Source organism: Lutjanus erythropterus, chromosome 14 (assembly GCF_056507025.1).
Source record: "Lutjanus erythropterus isolate fLutEry1 chromosome 14, fLutEry1.hap2, whole genome shotgun sequence".
Classification (NCBI taxonomy): Eukaryota; Metazoa; Chordata; class Actinopteri; order Lutjaniformes; family Lutjanidae; genus Lutjanus; species Lutjanus erythropterus.
In genome coordinates, this window is record NC_139330.1 from 12,365,530 (window position 1) to 12,391,042 (window position 25,513).

Genomic DNA, 25,513 nt, shown 5'->3' on the forward strand with positions numbered 1-25,513 from the left:
GATAAGTTCAGAAAATTACACAATTTTACTGTAATGGAGCCTTTAAAACCAGGAAAAGCCAACACTAATGCCAAATCACAATATAACAATAATCTAATACAACATGTGGTCTCATCATAATATGGAGCAGTTCTGAATAAGTGTGTTTTTTATTTAATAGCAGAAATAGAGTCGCCCTGATGCCCAAATTAGTTTTGTTTTTCCTGAATTTCTCACCCATCTTTAGAATTGAATCAGAAAACATTTTTTTGATTGTTTTTATCACAGTAACGTCTGATTTGATGTGACGAAACAGTGGAGTAATTATTTTCAGTTTATGTAAGGTGCTGGAGAAACTTGAAAACGCACGTTGAAAAGTGAAGCCCTCACAACATTCGTGTTTTGATTACTGCTGTTTATCTGCTGTGTTAATGTTAGTGTGTGAGAGGCTCAATGAGGGGCTTCTAATTCTGTAGGATGGAGGCCTCTGACGGACCACTGGAGGAGGAATCCCTTTACAGCATGCCCCCCCTGGCCAATGAGCGGGGACGCCACCCAGACACATGGGCCAGGCCTCCCCAAAAATAACCTGCGACTACCGCACTGACAAATGTTGCTACTTGTACTGGTGACATGTTACCCTAGCTACTCGGCTCCATATTTTCCTGTAAACTCCAAGGTTAACTCTACGTGATAAAGCCGGGAAGGCTGGGCAGCTGCCCGTGTCCGAGATTTTCCCCAGGTGGCAGCAGCCAGAAGACCGGAATCTCCCTCTTTGAGCACAGGTGCACTCTGAGGAGGATTTACCAGTCCTTCACAGGGGCCAGCTGGGTTTATTCTGAAGGTAAAACACACCACCCCCTAATTTAATTGTTGTTCTCACTGTCCTGTTGACTGTCTTTTGGCATCGGCCTCAGAAAAGCTCTGACATTGAGCCTCAGACAGGCTCGGCTCTATTTCTGTGTGAATGTTTAATTGAATTATCCTAACCTGTCTGCATGCGCGGTGCTGTAGTTAAGCCGGAGGTGGGGCCCGTTCATCTGTGTGGGCCCTCTCACTCAGCAGTGCCCCCCTGCCCCTCCAGTTATGATCATTATAGTTCTGTTTGTGTAATTTGGTTAATGATTGTTGTGTCTCATCAGAAGCACGATAACAAGGGCACACAGCAGGATGGGGGGGGGGGGGGGGGCTGCTGCTTTTTTCTGTTGATTTTCTTCATGTAAACTGACCCCCGGCTATTATTAGATATGACTTGGTGGGCTTGGAGCCTGTTTGCAAAGGATTAATGTACACAACAGCTGCAGCCTCAGGTCTGTTGGAAGGGCATTGCTGCGTCTCTTAATTGCGCTGATTTGAGTGTCAGTAGCATGTGTGTACCCTATCTCATGTCTGTATTCAATAACTTGCCCCATGCCTAGTGTCAAAAAGTTGTGCAGAGACTAAACGTCACATACGTGTTGGTCTGAAACGCCTGCGTGTGTCCCATCAGATCTGGTGTCGCTTGCATGAACCTGATACCCTGTCAGAGCTGAAATTAGGCTAAAATAAAAAGCTATTTTTACCACATATCGCCTGCTTTTAACCACAGTCTCTGTATTCATGTTCCATCTTTGAACCAAATATGTTTCCAGGGATTGTTTCAACACAACACTGAGTATTATTAATGTGAGATACTTATCCATGTATGTTTTTATTAACTCGAGTCTGTGGATCTGATGTGTCTGATAAATATGTAAAGAGATCAAAATAAGATTTTACAGTGACGCTTTATTTGAAAGGGTGTGCATAAGATTGACACTATGCTGTCATAACCATGTCATGAACATGAAGGAGTCTTTATGAATGTGTATGACTCATCATTAAGTGTCAGTTACGACTTGACATTAATCTTAACAACATAACCTGTTAAATCTTTGTTATGACAGCTTAACATTATCAGACTTTAAGAAAATGTTTACCTTTACGTTTTGACACTACATTAAAGTGACATATGTTGTTGGTTTTGACAGCTTCCTTCATAAGACCCTTATAAGTGTGTCATGAATATCTTCTTTGACCCAAAGTGGTTCATTTTGGACTTAATTTCACTGTCAGATGCTTTTGTAACGGCGTCATGAATAATTTCCTGGACTTAAACTGAATGGCACCATTTGGATTATCATAAAGGTGTTATAACGCCAGTTTGATGCCAAAGTACAGTACCAAGGGGATTTCGCTGATGGACAGACAGCAGCTAGTTTACTTGTTGCTAAGCTAGGCTAACCACTGTCTACTGTTATCTGTAGGAGCCAAACCCAGCAAGAAAACCACCTTGGTAGGTCAAGGAAAATATTCATGATGCACTTATAATGGCGTCATGACAGCCAGTGTCAAAACCACCCACATATGACAGTTTAATATAGTGTTAAAACATAAAGCTAAACAGTTTGCTATGAATATTTTCCTCCTGTCACCCTGGGGATGAGTTAGCTAATTAGACAACTAGCTTCAAGCTAACCATGCTAAGTAGCTAACCACAGCTACAGATAACAGTAGACCACGGTTAGCCTACTTTAGCAACAAGTAAAATAGCTAACTGCTGTCTGTCCATCAGCTAACTCTGTCGTCTGGCCTTATAACACTTAATGACATCTTTATGACGACTCCAAATGGTACCACTTTAATTGAAGTTTAGGACATTGTTGTTGACGCTGTTACAAAAGCATTTGACAGTGTAATAAAGCGTAATGATTGAATGACAGTTAATGACAACAGTCATTCCTCCTTCAGTTACCGTAGTCATTTAAAGGTCTGTTAGATGTGTCAGTTGCTTGTTTAATCCTATTTACTGCAAGCTGTGTATACTTATACCTACATTACTGGCCATTAATAATGTCATTATTAGTTTGACCATTAATTGATGAATAAGCTGCTCTGTAATATATCAGAAAACAGCTTCACAAGTTTCCCGTGCCCAAGAAAAGTGGTACAAAACCCAAAGAAGCCGAAGACAAGCAGTAAATCTTAATATTTGAGAAGGTGCAGTATGAAAAAGATCTTGCAGAGAAAATATTCAAATATGCGTTAAACAAGTGAACACTAGAGATGCACAATATTACTTGATTACTTGATTTTTCTGTGGAAATCAACTGAATACTTTGTGATTATTTCCACAGCATGCAGGAAAACACTGATCAGCCGCCGTCGCTGTCTCAGCTCTTAAGAGAGAGCTACCTGGCCGAGGCCAGGGCCCAGCAGCGCCACAGTGAGATGAGCCGTTCAGACGCTTTGTCCTCACGCCTTCAGATCTACGGGTCGCTCAAAGGCAAAGCCGAGGACTCTGGGGGCCACAGTGATCCCCAGTTCCCAGACCTCTCAGCCTTCCTCAGCCAGGAGGAGCTGGATAAGAGCGTGAACCTGGCCCGCCAGGCCATCGGACATGAGTCTCGTGAAGAGAGGCCAGAGGTCAAGACCTCTGTCACGCCATTACCCACCTCCAACATCTCCTCAGCTACGGTTTCATCCTCCGAACCCCCACCTGTTCCCTTGGCTAACCCCTCTCCTGCTCCTTCTGCTGCCCCCTCCGCCGTGCCGTTCAGCCAGCCAGACCCCGAACACACAACATTCACATCAGACAGAAGGATGCTCAAAGCGTCCACACGGCAGGACAACATGATCAGGAACAGCAGGGACTCCAGTGAAGGGTTCAACGACTTTAACAGGTCGGGGAGGAACGCCCCGTACGGTCTGGAGACCCAGTCCAAGAAGGAGTTCCTCAACAAGGCTGCAGACTTCATTGAGGAGCTCTCCTCCCTCTTCAAGGCCAACAGCTCCAAGCGGGTAAGACCGAGAGCATGCAAAGCCCACCGGAGCAGGAACCAGATCAAGAGCCAGAACGATGGGACAGTTTATCCCCTCGGCGCAGACAACAGGGAGCGCGTTGCCATGACCCTGGAGGAGGAGAAGGAGAGACCCAGCCCTGCTGTCAACCACCAACCAGAGGTCCAGCTGGACTCTGGGACTGGGCATGTGGAGTTTCAGGACTGCAGGATTACTGAGGAGCAGCAGTACGACTCTGTTTCCCAGGAGGTGGAGGAAGAGGAGGAGGAGGAGGCTGAAAGCTGTGCCTTGACAGAAACTCCGTACCCAGCGGAGCCTGTGTGTGAGCCTCCTCATTTCATCCAGAAACTGAAGAGCAGGGAGGTTCCAGAGGGCAGCAAGGTCCAGTTAGACTGCATCGTCAGAGGACTGCCTGTGCCTGAAGTCCGGTAAGACAAACCCAAACCAAACTAGTCTACAGGAAGACTTTCTGCTTGGATGCTCTTTCAAAACTAGTTTTGTTTCACTGTAAAAAAAATAATACTTGAAAATTTAGAAAGGCCAGTGCACTGAAGGATCTGGGTCCATTTGAATGATCTTTTTTGGGGGGTAAGGTGTGAAGGAGCAGGACATGACATTAGTTTCACTCAGTGATGGAATGAAATACTACTGTATGTAAGTATAAATTTGGGTTATTTGTACTTTACTAAAGTATTTCCATTTTTTGTACTTTTTGCTCCACTACATTTATTTGACAGCTTTAGTTATTTGTTAGTTTACAGATTTTGATTTTTACAAATAAAACATATGATCATCTTATAATATAAAATGCAGTTTCATAGATTAATCAGCCCAAAGGCCTACTAACTTGTCAACTGATAACCAAAGTAAGTTTTGCAAATTAATGCACAAGTACACTGCAAAAAAAAAATTGTGGAATCAACTAATTCCCAGCATGCATTGTGTTGAGGTAAAACTCTCCTGAGCCCCTTCTCTTTATAGTTTGAAGAAAACTTATATGATAAAACTTAAGTGTCTTAAATAAACTTTAAGATATGTCATAGCTGTTTGTTTTTATAATAAAGAAAAAAAGGTTAGTTATGAATTCAGTTTCTACCCTCTTACACCTAAAAATTTAAAACGTTCTCAAGGTGCAGTTTCACATGTTGTCTTTGTGCCGATGTTGGAACAAAGTAGCTCCGACACGAGCAGCTGCAGCTGTAAGTTGTTTGTGTGAAATGAGGAACTGACTCTTCAAACTGAGAAAATGTAAAAGGAAATCAAATTTGTTTGTAATGTTTGTCAGTCAATTTAATATGTTGCTTTATCAAGTACAACTGAATTAATATCAAGTTCATGTGACTAGAAAAGTTTAGAACGATTACAAAATTTACCTCAAATTATCTTTTCAAATTCAGACACATTCATTTTAAAGCTGTCTGGATAATGTTGCTTACAGTTACTATAAGGAGCTTATAACTGGTTATGAAACCGTCTGAATTTAATACTGCTGCCTCAATATGACCTACACAGCAAACGAGACCATCAGCGAGATGATTTTTATAGTGTTAGGTCTGTTCTTAATGTCTTTCCACTGGATCAGCACAACATTTCCCAGACAAAGTTACTGTGAGTAGCTAGCTTGTAAAAATCTCTGATTTTTCTTTAATTTTGATGCAATATATGTTGTGGTCAGGAGGTGCAAACACCACATAGAGAAAATTCTGGGCAAACTGCAGTGAGAAAAGTGTCAAGAAGACACTAAATACTAAGAGAAACACAAGCGATGCGGTTTTAATTAAATAATAATGGCCAGTAAACAAACCCATCACTGAAACAGAAAACTGAATGAGACCCATTGAAATTGAAACTGAAACTGAAACACTTTTTACAGCATATCTCTGCTAAGATCTCACAAGAAATTGCAGTACAGACGTTCTGACGATAGTTCCTCCATCAGAAAGCACTGATTACTTTATTTTTCAGCTGTACAGTGTCCCCTTCAGGATATATCTTGTTCTGTATTCTTTAACCACCAAGTTAAGTGATCAAAAATCAAATATTGATATGGTTATCAGCCTCAAAAACCCAGTATTAGTTTATTGTTCACATTGTGTGTCTGTGCCCGGGTTTTATCTGTTCAGAGAGGTGTGAGGTAAAGATGGACGATGCTGTTTTTCTTCTCGGCACTTCCAGACTGAAGTGACATGTGACGATGGCCAACAGCTGATAGTGAATGGTGTGAGTGTGTGTAGGTGTGTGTTGGTTGGAGTTAGGGGTTATGTCTGGGACAAAATATAATCACATTAGACTTTCTGAGGAAGAGCTCCGTCAGATTCTTAAGAGGGGCGCCGTCAAAATGTGCCAAAAATATGAGCTCTTACTGCATTACCTTGACTGTTTTTGGCAGAATGTTAAAAAACTAACAAGACAGATTCACTCTTCTTAATGCTGTTTTTTTTTCTTTATATCAGTTTTCTTAAAGCTCTGGTTTCCCTCCGTTGAGTTGAAGTGAAGCTGAGGTGTCAGACTATGGGGGCGAGGGCTTGTTGGTCCTGCTGAACATTGTTGAGCCACTAACATATACTTGTCCGGGGAGAATGTAGCTCTCGGCCATTTTTAGACTGGACTGGCACAGCGAGCTGTAGTCGCGTCTGATAATGGAACTGAGGGAGCTCTTGACAGGAGCATGAAGAGTTTGGTAAGATGATTCATGCAGTTACTGCTTGGTTGTTTGTTTGTGGTCTCAGTGTCCTAACACTTGAGCTCCTTCTCAGTGGTTTTACTTTTAAAATATGTTACTTCCTTATCATTATTTGTCTTATTTTGTGTATTAAAGCTCTTCTCGTTGACTTCATTGTGATGTTTGTGCTTGTTTCTCCTGCCCGTGCAGCTACCATGTTTGTGAGCATGACTTAAAGGAGTCAAAATAGAGTCATCGGGGTCACATTTCCCATCAGTTTGCAGCGGTGTGGTGTCTCCGGTGCGTCAGGGTGTATAGCATTGTGTGTATTCTCGGTCTATGTTTAGCGTTTTGCGTATGAGATTGGGTCAGCCAGTCAGAGCTCCCCGGCTCCAGGGGGAATCTCCTCTCCGGTTCTGAAGTCCGGAGGGAAAATAGCTCTGACAGGTGCAGCAGTGAGCGGGGTCTCTGTCTCACACACCGTCCAGCTCCTCGACTACTCATGCTTTCAATTTAGACCCTTACTCATCAGCACGGGTGGAAGTAACGATTAAACTACTCAGACTACTGTAATCAAGTCAGTTTTTTTGGGTACTTTTACTTGTATGAGTATTTTTTCAAGTCTGTAACTTTACTTAAACCTATCACAAGGAGTTTTTTATTTTCAGTTGACTATGGATACCTCTACATGACGTACAAAAGCAAATAATGCCTGCCACTGGGTCGGATCCTCCTTGAAATAAGATGAAACGAGCCTGTGTTTACATTTTCCCAGGCAAAGTTACAGTGAGTAGTATCTTAGCCCATTAAAATGAAGATGGAGGAGGTTTTTTTTTTTAATGTAATATAATTCTTGATGTTATTATCGTGGTTATGGGGGTGGAAACACTGAAACTTTTGTCCACAGGTGCCTCCAAAATCAACAAAAATTACAAAAAAAACCCCATGACATATGGACAAAACAATTCTGCAGCAGGCACAGGTTTGGAGAAGCGATCATGACCATTGACACTGACCGACAGCACCGGAGCTGGGAGCAATTAAGACCCAAGATTTAGAGAAACAGAACCCCCTTTTCCCCTTTTCAATTGAATTCCTGCTATTGATGATGCATTAAACATCAGCTGTTAAAAAGTAACTAATACTCTACAAACTATGAGTAGTTTTTGAGAAGTACTTCTCAGGCCAGAGATTTGGAGTATGCTGGTTTAAATCCAACTGGACGAAATAGGACTATATTTTAGCCACACCCCTTCAATAACTTATAAAGAGTCTGACGGACACACTTGTGGGAGGTGTCAGTGGACTCAGCAGAGCTCCTTCTTCATTGGTGATGGCGAGCCTGTACTTTAGCCACGCCCCCTTTAATAACTCATGAAGCCTTGCAGCAGGCGTTATCATTGCATTCAGCAGAGAGATCGTTTTTCTACTGGTGTGCACACATGGACATGTGGTGCGTACACTGCAATAGCTAGCACAGCGGTTGTGAGTCTGCGCTTGCTTCAAAATTGATAACGTCCTACTTTGTACTTTTACTGAAGCCTTTTTTAACACTTGTAGTTTTACCTGTAGTAATGTAACAGTACTTTCATAGATTTTTTCTGTATTTTTTCCACCACGTTCTCATTATAAATGATATTGTCTGCATCAGGCAGAACCCTGACACCACCTTCCAGCCTGTGTTGTATTCAGGTATCAGGAAAGAATCTTCTGTGTTGTGTTGCGTTTTCACTGGAAGCTACACCAAGAATTTTTATACTTAATACCAAAGCTTAAATGAATTCCTCTCCATAGATCTGATTAGTTTAGAAGCTACAGGGAGTTTGGTTTGTTTGTTATGTAGGTTTTTCTGAGCCTGGTGAAAACACTGGAAGTGGTTTATGATTGTTAATGACGTGTTGCCGGAGAGAAACACGTCACCTCATTCCTGATTGTTTATTGGCTGGATTTCATAAAGCATCAAGGCCTCATCCACTCAAAATAGATGTGCTTTGCTGCTGCATATGTTGCTGGTCAGGACAGGGAAAGTTAGAGGTTTACTATTATAGTTTTACAATGAATAAATAGACTGTTGCCAACTGCAACTGCAATGTATTAGATGTTACTGGGTAGGACTAATGCCAGGCACCTAATGTAAACCATGTAGGCTGTACTTCTTGCCATCTATCACATTTTAATAAGATTTTTTTTACCCATTTATTCCTAATTTGAAAGCATAAAATTCTAAGTTATATAGATACATAGTACAGCTGCGCAATACGGTTTATAGATAATATCTTGATATTTTTAGGCCATTCCACAATTTCCAATATTCATCTCGATGCTCTGCTGTCAATTGAAATACCCACACAGTATATAAAGTTGAGGCTGGGTGATATGGACATTCATAATATGGGGCTTTCACAAAATATTAACACAGTTAGATTTTTGATAAATTATCATCATCATAATGTGGATATAATGACTGGATGGCAGCATATGTTGCTCCAAAACCTGAATGTACCTTTCAGCATTAACAGGCCTTCATAGATATGACAGTTACCCATGATGCCATGGGCACAAACACATCCCCATACCATCACAGATGTTGGCTTCTGGTGTTACTGCTGGTAACATTCTGGATAGTTCTTTTCCTCTTTAGCACACAACATGTCTGATGTCCAAAAACAGTTTGAAACGTGGACTCGTCAGACCACAGCACACTTTTGCACTTTGCATCAGTCCATCTCAGATGAGCTCAGGTCCAGAGAAGTCTGCAGAGTTTCCAGATGTTGTTGATATACTGCTTTCATTTTGCGTGGTAGAGTCTTAACTTGCATTTGTAGATGCTGCAACAAACTGTGTTTACCGACAATCTCTAAAATTGATCTTAAACCGTTGGGCGTCTGCGCACAGTTGTTCACAAAGTGCTGAACCTCACTCTGTCCACGCTTGTGAACGACTGAGCCTGTCACAGATGCCCTTTTAGTTCCAATCATGATTTCTCCCATCATTAATAAAGTGCATTCCCTTTTTATTAATTTTAAGAAATCACTCCAGGTACCTTAGATAGTTTGTTTGGTACCCCTCATCTTCATAATGTCAACAGTGCAGTGGAGCTTGCCTCTCTACTGGCATGGCACACTGCTGTTGCTTCTTGTCTTACAGGGAAAGGGATAGGGCTTGCTCATCAGAACACTTTCCTCCTGGCCTGCATAACTCTACAGACTGGCACCCAGCCAGTGGTACTCAGGGAGAACTGGGAACACCAGCACATGGAACCAGCCTCATAGAAACAGTGTCAGAGGGTTAATAGAAGGAAAAGGAGAACTGTGTGAAAATGGGGTTAGGGTAAGGGGTAAGGGTATTAGAATATCCTACTAAAATGATTATTAAGTCATATAATAATAGTACTGTCCCAGAGGAAGTGATAGAAACAGAAGTAGATTAATGGCAAAAACTCAAGAAAAGTTTCAGACAAATAAAATGAAACAGCTGAATAAATGAGTGGAGAAACACAACAGATGCAGGAGCACGGGGTCACTTCACAGATCTACCGGATAAACCCTGATTAAACGAGGGAAAATGTTGAGAAGAATTGTGTTTTTTAATCCTGTTTAAATCATGGTTTAAATTTAAATTATATTGCACCAAACTTTTAAACTAATTTAAAATTTAAAAAAGATTAAATTTAAACCTCTCTCCAGTGAAATGATACCTGCGTTCAATCCTTTTTGTACCCAGATCTAGAAAAAAAAACAAAAAACTATTTGCATGGTTTTCCTCACAGCCAACTACCACAAGCATTGTTCCATATTTTTATTTTGTTTGATTTCTTTCTCCAGTCTTCATAAAATCAACCCACCAGTTGATATGCACAAACTCTTGAGACTGGAGCGCATACAGTGTTGTGTCACATAAAATTTTCTTATGACCCCGCTCTCTGTCCTTTTCATTGTAGTATTGGAAGAAGCTCACTGTTGTACTGAGCATGTTGCCGTATGTGTTTTAATTCCAGGTGGTTTTGTGAGGGAAAGGAGCTGGAGAACAGCCCCGACATTCAGATCATCACCGACGGCGAGCGACACTCTCTGATCATCGCAGAGGCCTTCGAGGAAGATACTGGACGCTACTCCTGCTTTGCATCTAATTTCTACGGCACCGACTCCACGTCCGCTGAGATCTATGTTGAAGGTGACGTTTCTCTCTGTGTTATTGACTCTCTTCCAGTTCAGTTAAACCCTGTCAGTGATGGAGTGTGTGTGCTTGTTTGTACAAACCGACAGGTGCCTCCTCTTCGGATTCTGACGGAGAACAGCACTTTGAACATCTAACCCAGTGAGTTTTTAACACTTTTTAAAAACAATTTCTATGGACGTTTAGCCTTTAAAGGGACAGTTCACCCTAAAATCAGAAATGCATGTTTTTCCTCTTATCTGCAGTGCTTTTATTAATCCATCTAGATTATTCTGGTGTAAGTTGAAGAGTTTTGAAGATACAGGCTGTAGAGATGCCTGCCTTCTCTCTTAAACCTTTCATACATTTGTTTGTTTGCAGCTTATATTGGAAATCAAAGTGTACACACAAGCATCACACAGTTACATTATTCAAATAAATACAATTATGAAAGGAAACCATCACTCACTCCCTCCCAACCATCTCCACTTGTCCAAATCTTCACATGGATGATTGGTAAGGGTAAGAGGAAATATATTTAAAAAACATGCATTGACTCAGGGTTGAACTGTCCCTTCAGCCTTATTCCAACACTACATAAGACCATTCCTTTCTTCCTTCTGTGATTTTCAAAGGCTGCAGAGAAAATCTTTACCTCCATCATCGAGCCAAACTCTCCCTGCAGAGGAGGAAGATTCTCCACCATCTCAACCTGCAGCAGCCACCAAGGAGCCAGCGGAGCAGCTCTCCTCTCCACCAGCCAACCAAATCATCCCAGAACCTCCTCCACCTGTCCAAACTCCAGCCGCCACACCTCCAGTCCAGGAGCTCTCCACAACACAAGCTCCAGAGGAGGCTACAGTGATACCTGTGCAGGTGTTTCCTGCTTTGTCACCTGGCGAGACAGAACCTCCAGAAGCCCAGGAGGTGTCGACATCTGTCTCAGTCATATCCACACCGCCACAGACAGCTGCAGCGATAGCTCCATCTCTGCCGTTGAACTCAGTGGTGTCGTCTGTGCTGCCTGTCCTGTCGGCTCCAGTACCAACACCACAACCTGAGGTAGAAGAGCTGCTTCCTCGGTCTGATGATGATTTTTGTTCAATGATGAGTTCTGTATTTTTTTTAACCAACATGTTTTTTATCTTCAGAGTCAAACCTCCAACCACAACTATCTACCAGGGCTGAACGGCCAACCGATCATGGCTGCTCCTGTATTCACAAAGGTAGAGTCACTCTCAAAAGGATGTAAACTGCTACTGTTATTTGTGTTACCTGACTTGACTCACATGACTTTTTCAAAAGCCAGCATCTGTGATAGTATGAAGGTGTGTTTGTGGCATCAAGGGTAAGTTTCACATCTATGAAGGGCCGTTAATGCTGAAAGGAACAAACAGGTTTTGGAGCAACATATGCTGCCATCCAGACAACGTCTTTTTCAGAGACGTCCCTGCTTATTTCAGCTAGACAATGCAAGGACACATTCTGCACGTGTTACAACAGCGTGGCCTCGTAGTAAAACAGTTCAGGTACTAGACTGACCTGCCTGCAGTCCAGACCTGTCTCCCGCTGAAAATGTGTGGTGAATTATGAAGTGCAAAATATATCAACAAAGACCCCAGACTGTTGAGCACCTGAAGTCGTATATCAAGCAAGAATGAGATGGAATTTCACTTCAACAATTAGTGTTCTCAGTTCACAAACACCTAGTGAGTGTTGTTAAAAGAAAAGGTGATATATCACAGGGTCCCAACTTTTTTGAAGCATGTTGCAGTCAACAAAGTCAGAATCAGTGTATATTTACAAAAATGTGCAGGTTGAAAATAACAGGTGGAGAAGCAACGACATAAATCTTCAATTGACATCTGACATTACAAGAACTGCAAGTCAAGGCTCTGTTGTTAAATTGGCATTGGTTAAGAGCACATTATGACTCAAAACTCAAAGTTTGGGATTTAGCACTTGCCTGTCTTGACTTGGGACTTGAATGCAAAGACTTGAGACTTGCAAAACAATGACTTGGTCCCACCTCCTGATGTTTACTGATATATGACCTGTTGTGTCCCACCAGAGCCTGCAGGACCTCCTTGCATCAGAAGGCCAGCTGGTGGTGCTAGAGTGCCGTGTGAAAGGATCACCGTCCCCTCGAGTGGACTGGTACAGAGAGGGAAAACTCATAGACGACTCTCCTGACTTCAGGATCCTGCAGAAAAGTAAGCTCTGCTGCTGTCGCACTTATATTGGAAGTGGGAATGAGCTTTATGTGTTTTAGAGAGAGCTTTGTCTTCTGGATTTATGCTGCAGCCACATTTAACATGCCTCGTTTCATAAAGAGCTTCAGAAATGCAAGATTTTAAAACTTAATTGCATCTTAAATAAGGGAATTTAATTGCGTTTTCATAGTTTAATGGTCCAAGCCTCTCTTCTGGCATAATGTTAAAAAGACTTTACTCAGACCCTATTTCATGGTGTAAGTAAATCATATTGAGTTTTTAAGATTAACACTTTGCTTGAAAAGTTATTTATTGTCTTTTTTAAAATAGCAAATCCTGTCCACTGGCACTACTGTGTACAAATTATTTAAACAGCTTTAGCAGCCATCTTGGATTTTGAGGTCGGGGTTGGTGAAGTTCCCCCTGACTTTCCAAGGTAGAAATCTGGTTGAAATTTCCAACTGAGAACTTAGAAATTCCAACTTCCCAGTTTAAATGGAACTCACCATTATTATATATTACATGTCTGTATATTGTATTATTAATACGACAGGTGTATCTCCTCTTGTTGTAATATGATCTGACTAACCTTTAGAGGAATGTTGATACTAAGGGTCTGTACATAATTAAGATTTTGTCTATTTATTTCTCCTATTTAATTTAATATAATTTTGAATGCAGATTTTCATATCTAGGATGGTGAATTTAATAGGTTTTCATATATGTTTGATATATTGAAATATGGCTTTTGTGTACTTTTGTCTAATTGTTTTTAAACCATAACTTCAGCTTTTGCTGTTTATTGCAGTTTTGTAATGATTTCGGTTCTTTGTTTGTGTTTCAGAGCCGAGATCTCCAGCTGAATCAGGTAAATGTTTCACTAAATGTGTTGACTGCACCACAGCAGCTGCATATGATGCTGCTGTGTGTACATATTACTCTGCTGAAGTGTTTATAGTCCTTGGCGAAGGCTTCTGCTCTTCTTCTGTACATAAGCCAGGGCTGCTTTTTCCCTGACTCTGGACCATATAAGGCAGTCTCTCATCCTGTATCAAACCACCATGGCAGATCACTTCAACCTGCCTTTTAGCTGCAGATAGACTCAAAGAAACCTCACTGCTGGGTATTTGAAACAAGCCATGTATCTCTCCTCACTGTACTCAGATTCTCTCTGGTTGAGTCATTAATAAGATGCAGTCACACCAAACCAACTCATGTGAGTATCACTTTTTCATCTCTAGAGGAAATATGCACTCTGGTCATTGCTGAGGTCTTTCCTGAAGATTCGGGGATGTTTACTTGCACAGCGAGCAACAAGTACGGCACCGTGTCCAGCGCTGCTGCACTAAGGGTCAAAGGTAACACACTTCTGTTTCACTTTGCAAAAACATCAACAGCTGCAACAGCTGTCATGTTGTCTTATTGAAGTCAGGGATGTTCTTGGTGACTAATGTCCCTGTCGATTCAGTAGAAATTTTAAATGAGACTAGTCAACAAGTAAGAAAACACTCAGTCAAAATTTACCACATCATATTAATTGAAAAGGTTAAATAGTGTCCTAAAAATATTGTGAGTATTAAGAGTCATTTGAAGCCGTTTATCAAATCCTTAAATAACCAAATTGTATCGCTGCAGCCCCAATTAATGTTGCATGGTTGAATAAAATATTAAAATAAATAAATATTAATATAAAAAGTGTAACTAACTAGTATTTCTGGTGGCAACTACTGAGATAAACAAAGATGGACAATGTGTATGTGTATGTATGTGTATAAAAAAATGAAGCCTGAATATCCTGGCTGCCATCTTGCACTACTGGGCTGACAAAACAAGACATTTTAAGACATCAGCTTGGACTTTAAGAACTATTGATTTCATTGACATTACAGCCCTAGATTAAACACAACAAGTACCTTAAGTGTTGTTATTTGATAACCGCCAAAAAATAAAACAATTCATACAGGGGCAAGTAAAAATTGACTTTGGGCAAGAGAAACATCATTAATCCTGAAAGTGCATAGACATGTCTGATATCTGTCTGTCTGATTCTCATCAGGAAATGGCAGCAGTAACCACATGAGGCCTTTCACCAGCTTAACGTTGGGGCCCAGTCAAACCCAAGAACCTCCCCCATCAGCTCCCACTGTGAACCCTCAACTAGAGGTTACTGTGACCAACAGCATCAAGCCCCACTCCAGCACCATTCGCCTCGACCCACTCATCTCCAGCACCGTACGCCTGGACCCCTTAAACACCAGCACCCTCCGCCTGGACCCCCTCAGCTCCAGCATGTTGCGTCCAGACCTGCTCCGCACCAGTCTACCCAGTCTGGAGCCCTCCAGCCTGAGCAGCAGCTCCTGCCTCAACTCTCTCAGCACCAGCACCCCAAACTTAGATCCTCTCCACCTCCACCAGAGCCCTCTTGGATCCAGCGGAGCACGTCCAGAACCACAGGTGCTCTCGTACCCAAAACCCTTCATCTCTCCGCCTGCATTTGAGCCTTCAGCTGAGCAGGGAGTGTCCAGACCTTCAGTGACGTCACCTGACACCAGCCCCAAAGTTAAAGTGAGCTCCAACCATCAGAACGGGAACCCCGTGGTGGTTCCCCTCCCTGATCCTCCTCCTAACTCCTGCCTGAAGTCGGGCACCCTGACGAACCACAAAGACTCGCGCTCCGGCTCCAGAGTCGGTCTGCGTGTGCACTTTAAACTGCCCGAGGATGAGGAGGAGGAACAAAGTGACGCATCCAGTCAGTATGAAGAAGACACCAGTCAGATGTCAGTCAACAAAGAACCGCCACCAGTGCGGGCTAAACCCAAACTGTGAGTAGAGCAAATAATAAATACATACAAGTAGATCAGACTCAAATTTAAAAACTGTGCAACACACGGCTGTCAGAACCGAGTTATCACGACACCGATTGCACAACAATTTTTGTAATTAGTAACAGAATAAATTGGATCACAAAAGACATGAAACCAAATCTGATTATTTTTGAATTACTACAAAATTGTTCATTGAATTTGCACCTTATACTAAAAAAATGGACACACACAAAAATTTGAGTTCTACAAATATTGATTTTTTTCTACTTAAACATCTTAAAACATCTTCTTTGCTACATGCTTTCATTAATTAGTGAATGAAACACTGGTTATCATGTTTTTAAAAATTAATGATTTGAAAATTGGTATATTTTAAAGACGTAACCAAATAGCTAATCGCTAATAGCTTTTCACATAAATATTTGAGGATAGTAGCAGTTCTGGACAATAGTTAGTTACATGTAATTAAATTACGAAATAAATGTTATTGTAATCCGTTACAGTTACTGAGAAAATATATGTAATTAAATTACAGTTCAAAATAAAAATATTGGTGATTACAAAGGGGTTACATTCAAATATTCTTTTCCAGTTGCCTAGTTCAGATCTACACTCTGCTGAGTGCACTCTGCTAGTTTCAAATATAATCTGAGCTGACTATAGTTACTTATTTTTGTAATTATGATTACGTAACCCTGATTAGATGTAATCTGTTACTACCCAACCCTGAGAATGTTGTGCATCAGAGTGAGATAGATGGGCCGTATTGAGAGGTGGGAGGTTCCTCCTGCACTGACTCGACCAGCAGCTGTAATCAGTTGCATTTCTTAAATGAATGCATGCGGACTTCAAATGTGGACCTTCAGGCTCTCCAAAACAAAGGATGGCATTTTCTACTTGTAAGTTTAATGCATTTATGTTCATCTAAAGCTTCAGATATTGTGGTAAATGAAATCTTGTATGTTTTGATCAGCTTTTCACTGTTGTTTATGTGACTTCATAAGCGTAAAACACAAAGATAAATATGTCTGATATTGTTTTGTCTGAGTATATTTGCAATAATTTGATGGTGGGGAGTGTTTAGTGTGAAAGCTGAGAGTGTGTAGAGCTCGGACCGTGTGTTGTTTGCAGGCTCTTGTTGGTAGCCCTTAAAAGGGCAGAGTATTCTTCATGCTGACTTTGGCTCATTCCTGCTGGGGTTTAATTTATGAGAGCAGAGCACTGAGCCGCTCTCGTCTTCACCATGTATAGTGTCCGTTTTTTGGTCTTAACTTTGGTTTTGCTTTGATCAACAGGGACCCAGCCCAGCTCCAGCTCCTGCACAACCAGGTCCTCTTGGAGCAGCAGCAGGAGACTGAACCTCCGACCCAAACCCCCACCCAGCCTCAGTCCCACCACCCAATCCAGATCCAGGTCCAGCCTGAGGTCCAAAGCCCCCACGAAGGTCCGCTGTGGTCGCCCAGAATGCACCGTGAGCTGCCACCTTTCCAGCCTCACCTTAACACCACGACGCCACTGCAGCCCCCACCCCACTCTGTGCCTCCTCCTGCTCCTGTTCTCAACACTACCTTCTCACCCCCTCCTCCTGCAGTGAGCTCCCCTCCTTCAGCTCCTCAGCTGAAGACCTCCTCCTTGGTGACCTCCCCTCCACCCGCTCCACAGCTGAAAACAGCTCCACCTCCTCTCACTATAGCTTCTGTAACTCAGATGAACACCATCCACGCCTCCCACCTCAACCTGTCCCCTGCAGCTCTCGCCAGAACTGCACCCACTCCCCAGTTTTTCTCTCCTCCACCGAAGTTCAGCACGGCCCCCGCAGATTCAACCCTGACCTTACAGCAGATCACTTCACCCGCTCCTCTACTGAGGAGCACCCACGCCTCCCTCATGAACCTCACCGCCACCTCCCAAACCTTCAACTACGCCCGGCCTAAAGAGTTCATCGCTGCTCAGACCTTCTCACCAGTCAGGAGTCCTTCGCCAACAGAGTCACCCGTCCCTGTCCTCCTCGAGCTCGCCGCTGAGCTCAACTCCTCTGCAGCGAGCTCCCCAACTATCCCGCCGTTCTCCCCTCCACCCAGGATCCTCCCCACCAGGGTGCTCAAGTCTCCCACCAGCCCGCCATCCCTGGTGTCCTCCCCGACACCGGGGTCGGCGTCGTTCATGAACAGCACGTTCGCCATACGAGCCCAGTCGCCTCCCCAGGCTGCCTCTCCCACCTCCAGCAGCTCCACCCCCAGCCCCATCCAAAACCCTGTGGCGTTCCTGAGCGCCGTCCTGCCGTCCCTGACGCCGAGTCAGCTCACCAACTCAATGGGCCTGCCCCGGGGAGCTCCTTTAGGGTATGACCTCTCTGACCAGGGGTGTCACGATTCCCCAAATCCCAAACTGTCCTGTGCTCTCATACATTTTCCCTTCTGTCTCTCCAGGCTAAAAAAGACTGCATCAAAGGTGCGCGCCCCATCAACTGAAGACATTCGTGGCAGCAAAGAGATTCTCCTGCAGGATATTGAGAAAAAGCTTCGATTTCAAGACGATACTCCACATTTCACTCATCAGCAGGTAAAAAAAAAGTATCTCCAGCTCTGCAGCTCTTCTCCTTTTATTTGACTGCTTCAATTGCAGTGATGTAGTGGGGAGTAAATACAACAGTAATTCAATAAATATAGCCTTAATTATTCAAGGTTAATATAAGATTGAGCCCAACAGGTGGGTCCACTGAATTCTTTAAATTTAAAGTTGATTTCAGCCTCCATTACATCCCTGCTCAGTTTCAATTCTAGTGTGTGAACATGAATGTCAATAAATGATCAGTTTGTTGACATGGAGGTATGTGAGCGCTAAGTTTTAACTAACCAACTGTTGCAATCTAGTCTATTATTCATTAATTGATGAAGCTGACTGTATATTAACCAATGTCTCCAGCTTTCCACTTAAGATGACCGTCCCTCAACAGATATTTAAAATATCATAGAGACATAAAGTCACTCACGTCATCCATTATTCCCTCCCCAGTCATTCATGGTAATTCATCGTTGTGTGTCCATGTATCAACGTACGCATGCTAATAACAACAGCTTGTGTGTTATTCCATCAGTACATGTTTGTATGTACCAGGGCTGTACCGAGCGTCATCATTTTACATTCAAAGCTTCTCCTGAGGTTTTTGAATGAAGCTGTGAATGTCTGTCGCCATATTTTATGACGTCAACACCCTAAAACAAATGAAAAGTTCTTGAGCAAAATCCTTAATTTGAATGAAATCATTAATCATATTAAATGAGTTAGTCTTTTTTTATTAATCAACTTTCTTTTATGAATATGGCTCAATATAAATGTAATTTATGGTGCATGACTCCTTTTGTGTGCAGCAGGCAGAAGAGCAAAAAATTTGTGACAGCAGTGAAAGTGTTGTTTCTGAAAGGCTAAACACCAGCAAATATGAATATTTTGTTAGATAGAACCATGATTACATCCATCTTTCTTCAATAAATTTGACTTTTGGGCTTTACAGCACTCTGGAGTTATTGGAAATGTTTATGTTTATTTATTAATGTAATATTAGCGCAACCTAATTTTTATCTGCAACTGTGCAGAAACTGGGTTTAAATAGAATAAGTGTGCAAAAGAAATTAATGATTTGGAGCTCGAATGTCAGCGTTAGGAATTAAGTTTGGTACAGCTCTAGTATGTGCAGTATGTGTGTCTTTTGTTGGTGTTCATCATCCATCCCTATCCTCTCATAGAAGCTGAGTATTGAGGGGAAAACAGCGAGCAGACCCCTTGGACCAAACATTCCTGCTACTGTCATTAACTATGATGAGGTACAAGGATCCTCCCGTCCCAAGCACTGCTTTGCTCGAGGCTGTCTGGGTTATTAAAGTGTTTCAGACCGAGATGTGAAACTTTGGATATTCTCATGTACTTATCTCAATACTATGGTTAATCAATACCTCTAATCCAGCTTAACTAAAATATAACCTGCACTAATAATCTGAAAAACATACGTTCGGGTTAAAATTCATTAAACTAATGAAATGTAATGACTCTACTGTTGTGTAGTGTTGTATTCCCCAGTTATCTGTTAACTCATTTTACATTTTCCCCACTGAAGCTTGCAGCCCCTTTTCTTCTGTTTGCATTTTAGATTTTACCAAAACAACACGACACAGTTCTTCTTCTTCACAACTTGTTTAAATGTCTAAAAACTTTGTTTTTCACCTCTACAGTTCATCATCCTCTGTTCTCTGTTTTACCTTCAGCCTTATGTACTTTGGTTGGATGAGCGACATATTTTCACCAAATAGGAGCCATACTGTCACACAGATGCCTCTGCATACGGTGACCAGATGTCCTGAGAAATTCAGGACAGTCCCAAATTACAAGCAGCTTTCCCAAATCCTGTCCCTTTTGTCAAGAAAATTAACCTACTATAACAGATAATATGAACAACATATGACTTGGTAAATATATTCAGATCATATCAGTTATGTTGGCCATAATTCCTGCTTTTATTTATTAAAAAGTGTAGTTTTTGTAAAATTTTCACTTGTCTATTGCACTGATTAGGCTGTCGTATAAAACAGACTGATGTAATTAGACTCTTTTAAACCAGATAACAGAGAGTGCACCACTGTGTGCAGATATTGTGGAGGAATTTGTGTTAAAAAAAAAAAAAGTATTTGTAAGCTCCTGCAGTTTAATGACAATCTTGGCCTCTAAAAAGTGTTTAAAATGGCTGTAACATAACAGTCAGGACACTGTGCTTCATATCATCCTCAGAATCTGTAACTGCTCTTCATAATATTAATATCAAATAATGTTACTCTAAATTATTAGAGTCATGCTCACCTCCAGCTCCCTGTCCTGAATTTTAATATTATCATCTGGTCATTCTCATCACTGCATGCTCCATATCATCAGGTGGTTTAAAGTGACAATCTGTTTTTTTTTTTAAGATTGTTGCTTTAATACTACTGTTGCTACACGGTTCACAGATGCACGTTGATAATTGCATACCTCTCCAACAGCACTGGTTGCTTATCTCATGTACAATATCCGCATGTTTTTGTAGTCACGTATTTCCAGGGAAGGTTTGGCCGATGGTGCACGCGGTAATGCGACTTTGACTGTGGCGATTACTTTTATGTAGTGGTTTTTCTCTTGCAGGAGTACAAAGTGTCCAGTTTTGAGCAGAGACTTATGAGTGAGATTGAATTCCGTTTGGAGCGAACGCCGGTGGAGGAGTCCGACGATGAGGTGCAGCACGACGACGTCCCGACGGGAAAATGCATCGCGCCCATATTTGACAAGAAACTGAAGAACTTCAGAGCCATGGAAGGCGTGCCCGTCACTTTCTCATGTAAAATAGTGGGAATCCCTGTTCCGAAGGTAAGAGGTCGACAGGTGTGCTGCACAAATGACAGCAGGATCTTTAACCTTCGTCCCTCACATTTATCCTCCACATCTCTCGTCAGGTTTACTGGTTCAAAGATGGGAAGCAGATCTTGAAGAAGAATATCCACTACAAGAAGATAAGAGAGGGTGATGGGACCTGTGGTCTACATATCGAGTCCACGACTAATGATGACGATGGCAACTACACCATCATGGCAGCTAATCCACAGGTAATACCTCACACTCAGCTTCCTGTTTGTGTTTTCATCACCCTCTCTCCAGCTGTAAAATCTGATTTAATATTCAATGAACCATCAGGGACGAATCAGCTGCTCGGGTCATCTGATAGTCCAAACGGGACCTCCCCGAACCCGACTGACACCTATTCACTCTCAGAGGTGAGCAGGACTGAGTGTGCAGTGTGATACGCAGAGGTAAGAAGAATCCCTCTGCAGCACGAGGACCCAGACAATCATTAATTTTCTTTTCTGACAATAAGATATTTTAGGATCATGTGTATCTTTACTAAACTGAAATGCTCATATAAACCATGGCATGGACATACCTGTACTAAAGGGATAGTTTGGATTATTTGGCATCAGGTACTTATTCATGATCAGTTTGTTACCTACAGTAGATGAGGATTGACACGACCAAAGTTTGGAGAAGCAGCAGGAGTTGGGCGACCAGATCCCAGCAATCCATATGTCGGACAAAAAGTACATCTCTATTGCTTTGGGTGATTCAGTAGCACACAACAGACAATAGATAAGTAGTTTCCCAGTTTTTGTTGTAGCTGCATTTCCTTTTCTTTGTGGTAATTGCCATCATATTTCACCCAAATCTGAACTTTGCTGAACCTTGCCTCTAAAGGTTATTGTATAAGCCAAATATTCTTCTCTCCAAACCAACCAAACTTCATGGGCTAAATCAGTAATTTTGTTAAATTCTTCGTACAAACACACTTCAAATAATCCAAACTATCCCTTTAAATGTCAAAGTGTTTCACATGTCTGCTCACCTCCTTGTGTTTTTCAGGGTGCGAACCCGCATACAGGAGGTTGAAAGTGAGCAAACCCAGGAGCGCTTTTTTCGACCTCACTTCCTCCAGGCTCCAGGGGACATGCTGGCTCACGAGGGAAGACTGTGTCGACTAGACTGTAAAGTAGGCAGCAGATCGCCTCGAAATCTGTAATGCAAACCAGAAAACATTGTTTATTTTCCTCGCCTTACCCTCCACCTTTTTTTGTCTTCCAGGTGAGTGGCCTACCCAACCCAGAGCTGATGTGGTTGGTCAATGGGAGGCCAATCTATCCAGATTTGTACCACAAGATGTTGGTGCGGGAGAACGGCGTCCATTCTCTGATCATTGATCCTCTGATGCAGAGGGACGCCGGCACATACACCTGCATTGCAAGCAACAAAGCAGGGCAGAGCTCCTTCAGTCTCGAACTGAAAGTTGTAGGTGAGTCAGTGAAGGATCTTATGTACGCAAATCAGTTTACTTTAGTGTGATGTCCCGTGGTCTGTTTGGAAGTCCCAGTAATCAAAGTCATGTCCACTTTAGAGAAAGAGATGAAGCACCCTCCCCAGTTTTTGGAGAAGCTGCAGAACATGGGGATTCCTGAGGGAACGCCAGTCAGGCTGGAGTGTCGGGTGGTGGGTATGCCGCCTCCAGCCATCTTCTGGAAGAAAGACAATGACACCATTCCTAAAACTAAGGACAGAATCAGGTCCGTTCTGAGCCTCTCCTGTTGTTGTTATAATTAAAAGGGATAGTCTGGATTATTTTTAAGTGTGGTTGTAGAGGGTCCCAATCTATAGTCAGTGTATTACCTGCAGTAGATGGCGATTGACACGGCCTCAGTTTGGAGAAGCAGCAGGAGTACTGGTCTCAGAAGCTAAGTAATGTACTGCTGTGGACAGCAGCAAAACAGATTTTGGCCACCTAAAAAAATCATATTAGTTTAAGTGTGTGCTATATTTAGAATATTTTCACTGCTTTATTTTGCAGTCAGCCTTTTGCACTGGGAAACCACTGTGAGTTTTTTTTTTTTTTTTTACCGCTGGCTCGATCAGTTAGTTTGTTTGTTATTGTGTGACTTTGGGTTTTTAAACAGATAGTTCAAAATTCACAATAACACAAACAAACTAACAGATCAAGGCAGCGGTTGTCCAGCAACCTCCTTCTTTTGCAAGGCTAAAGTTTGTTGACTTTGGAGAGAGCAATGTTTGGCTAGTATAACAGCGGTTTCCCATTAGAAAAACCTGTCTGACAGCAAGGTAAAGCATTGAAAAAATTCTTAATATAGAGTAAACTAAAACTGATATTGATTTTTTTAGGTGGACCTTTCTTTTAAGTGGCTAAAATACATTTCGCTGCTTAAGTGGGGACATGCTGACCTCCATCCACTGTAGTTAATAGGCTGACAAATGATAAGTACTTGGTTATAAACTCTTTAATAGTTTCAAAGATCTCTATGGAAATTTTAAATAATTCTCCATCATCTGTTTATTTCAGCATGAGCCAGGATGCAACAGGATACGTGTGTCTCCTCATCCAGCCAACAACAAAAGACGATGCTGGCTGGTACACGGTGTCAGCAAAAAACGAAGCTGGAGTTGTTTCCTGCACCTGCAGGCTGGATATCTATGGTTAGCTAGCATAATTATCAGTTTTATTAAGACATGTGCCATATTTTCAGCATGTCACTCTCAGTAGTAATACTAGCTATCTGCTGCACCTTCAGCACAGTGGCATCAGAGCATCCCTGCACCCATGAAGAAGACTTCTCGGCAAGGCAGCCGCTACGCAGCTCTGACAGGCCAAGGGCTCGACATCAAGTCAGCTTTCCCCACGTCGGAGACCAGCCCCATCCTCTTCTCCAGCTCCCCTCCCGAGGCCACGCTGGAGAGCGAGGAGCTGTGAGCGAGCATGGTGACCCTCAGAGGCCTCCCAGCATGCTCTGTGACCCCCCGCTGAGCTCAAAACAGCGGAGGGCTACAAGCAGAATGATGATCTGAGCAGATTGTCATGTGATTTGTGTGATGCATTTGAAGTGATTCATTCAGAATAGAATGGCAAAGAATTATTGTGTTCAAGCTATCAGCACTGGTAGTGGGTTTGTCACCATTCCTATTTACTCAAGTCATATGAAGAGTGTTTCACATGCAGAAAAAAATGACAGATTTGCAAAGTCTTAGCTCATGAGCCATCAGCGGAGTCAAATAGTGTTCTCTGACAGGTTTGAATGACTCACGTTTGTTTTCTACATCATATTTAGCTACGATAGTGAGGTTGTTGCTGAATGTTGGTGAGAACATCTGTTCTTAATTGGTTCTCAGAGTGGTAATAGAACCACTTATTTTTATTGCAAAGCATATACACACCTGAACTGGTAGTAATAGTTTCTTTTAAAGTTTATATAAATAGTAGTTATAAGTTATTCTTTATTAATAGACAGAAATAGTTTATGGTATATTAATAGACATTTGAATGTGCCATTTAGATCAGTTTATTTAAATGGCTCCAGCGAGGTGGGATTCTTTCTATGTTTAATTGAATTATTTCTTTTCACATTTTTGCACCATGTCTTTTCATGTGCATGCATGCCAACGGCTGATGAAGATGAAACACTGTTTAACTTAACAAACACACTGTGCTGCTCACAGTCATGATACGACCCCGATTCCAAAAGACGCTGTGCAAAATGTAAATAAAAACAGAATGCAATGATTTACAAAACCTTTTCGTTCCATATTCAATTACATACAATACAAAGATATTTAAGGTATTTAATGATTAGCTTCATTGTTTTTGTAAATATACACTGGCTGTGAATTTGATTATATTTTGGTTTTTATTTACATTTCACACAGCGTCCCAACTTCTGTGGAAACAGTCTTGTAATAACATGCTCAGAGGTGGAAAGAATACTGGAAATCTGTACCCAAGTCGAAATACTGTCACATTACTGAAATATTACTCAACTACAAGTGAAACTACTGATGCTAAAAATAAATGTTAAAAATGTACAAAGTATTCCCTTTAAAAACTATGCAGAGTATTAGCTACTGTTTAACCGCTGATTTTTAATGCATTATCAATAGCTGACATTCAATCAAAGCTTTTGTTTTTCTCGTCTGCATGTCGTGATTTTCATTGGTCCGATCAGATAGCCTTTTTTTTTATTGTAGGCCTACTCATTACTCAACTATGATTTTAAAAGTATGAAAGTGGATTACATAGTGTAATGCATACAGATCTGGGGGAAAAAAATCATAAAATTAATTACAGTAATTTGATTTGTAGTAATTAGTTCTTTCCAACCCTGAACATGCTATCAGGTGAGTCTCACTCATGGTTCGTGGTCATTCATGGACACTTTCTTTAAATTTCTATTCGTTTTTCAGGTGATTTAATTCATCTTCACGCTGAGATTTATCTCAACTGTATTTACAGT

The 25,513-nt window shown here is 41.8% G+C and overlaps 1 protein-coding gene across 2 annotated transcripts; it reads left to right on the top strand.

Annotated features, from left to right (window-relative positions):
* Nucleotides 1–581: 581 nt before the first annotated feature.
* mypn (myopalladin) lies at nucleotides 582–25,072 on the top strand. Of its 2 annotated transcripts, XM_084735534.1 has the most exons (21): nucleotides 582–823; nucleotides 3,135–4,226; nucleotides 10,458–10,633; nucleotides 10,726–10,777; nucleotides 11,251–11,677; nucleotides 11,767–11,841; nucleotides 12,687–12,828; nucleotides 13,673–13,696; nucleotides 14,070–14,186; nucleotides 14,885–15,650; nucleotides 16,949–17,995; nucleotides 18,083–18,215; nucleotides 19,400–19,477; nucleotides 20,823–21,044; nucleotides 21,131–21,280; nucleotides 21,369–21,448; nucleotides 22,089–22,215; nucleotides 22,308–22,515; nucleotides 22,618–22,783; nucleotides 23,572–23,705; nucleotides 23,801–25,072. In XM_084735534.1, the coding sequence occupies exons 2-21, from the start codon at nucleotides 3,136–3,138 to the stop codon at nucleotides 23,977–23,979; spliced, it is 5,394 nt and encodes a 1,797-aa protein (XP_084591660.1). In that variant the 5' UTR covers nucleotides 582–823; nucleotide 3,135; the 3' UTR covers nucleotides 23,980–25,072. The 2 variants fall into 2 exon arrangements, with proteins under 2 accessions (XP_084591660.1, XP_084591661.1); XM_084735535.1 differs by lacking the exon at nucleotides 19,400–19,477.
* Nucleotides 25,073–25,513: the final 441 nt, after the last annotated feature.

What these genes read in the sequence shown, in the direction of transcription:
- mypn (XM_084735534.1), top strand. Translation starts at nt 3,136, where the DNA reads ATGCAGGAAAACACTGATCAGCCGCCGTCGCTGTCTCAGCTCTTAAGA. An exon ending in CCCCGGGGAGCTCCTTTAGG is followed by an intron (nt 17,996 to 18,082) that starts GTATGACCTCTC and finishes CTGTCTCTCCAG; the next exon opens with GCTAAAAAAGACTGCATCAA. An exon ending in CACATTTCACTCATCAGCAG is followed by an intron (nt 18,216 to 19,399) that starts GTAAAAAAAAAG and finishes ATCCTCTCATAG; the next exon opens with AAGCTGAGTATTGAGGGGAA.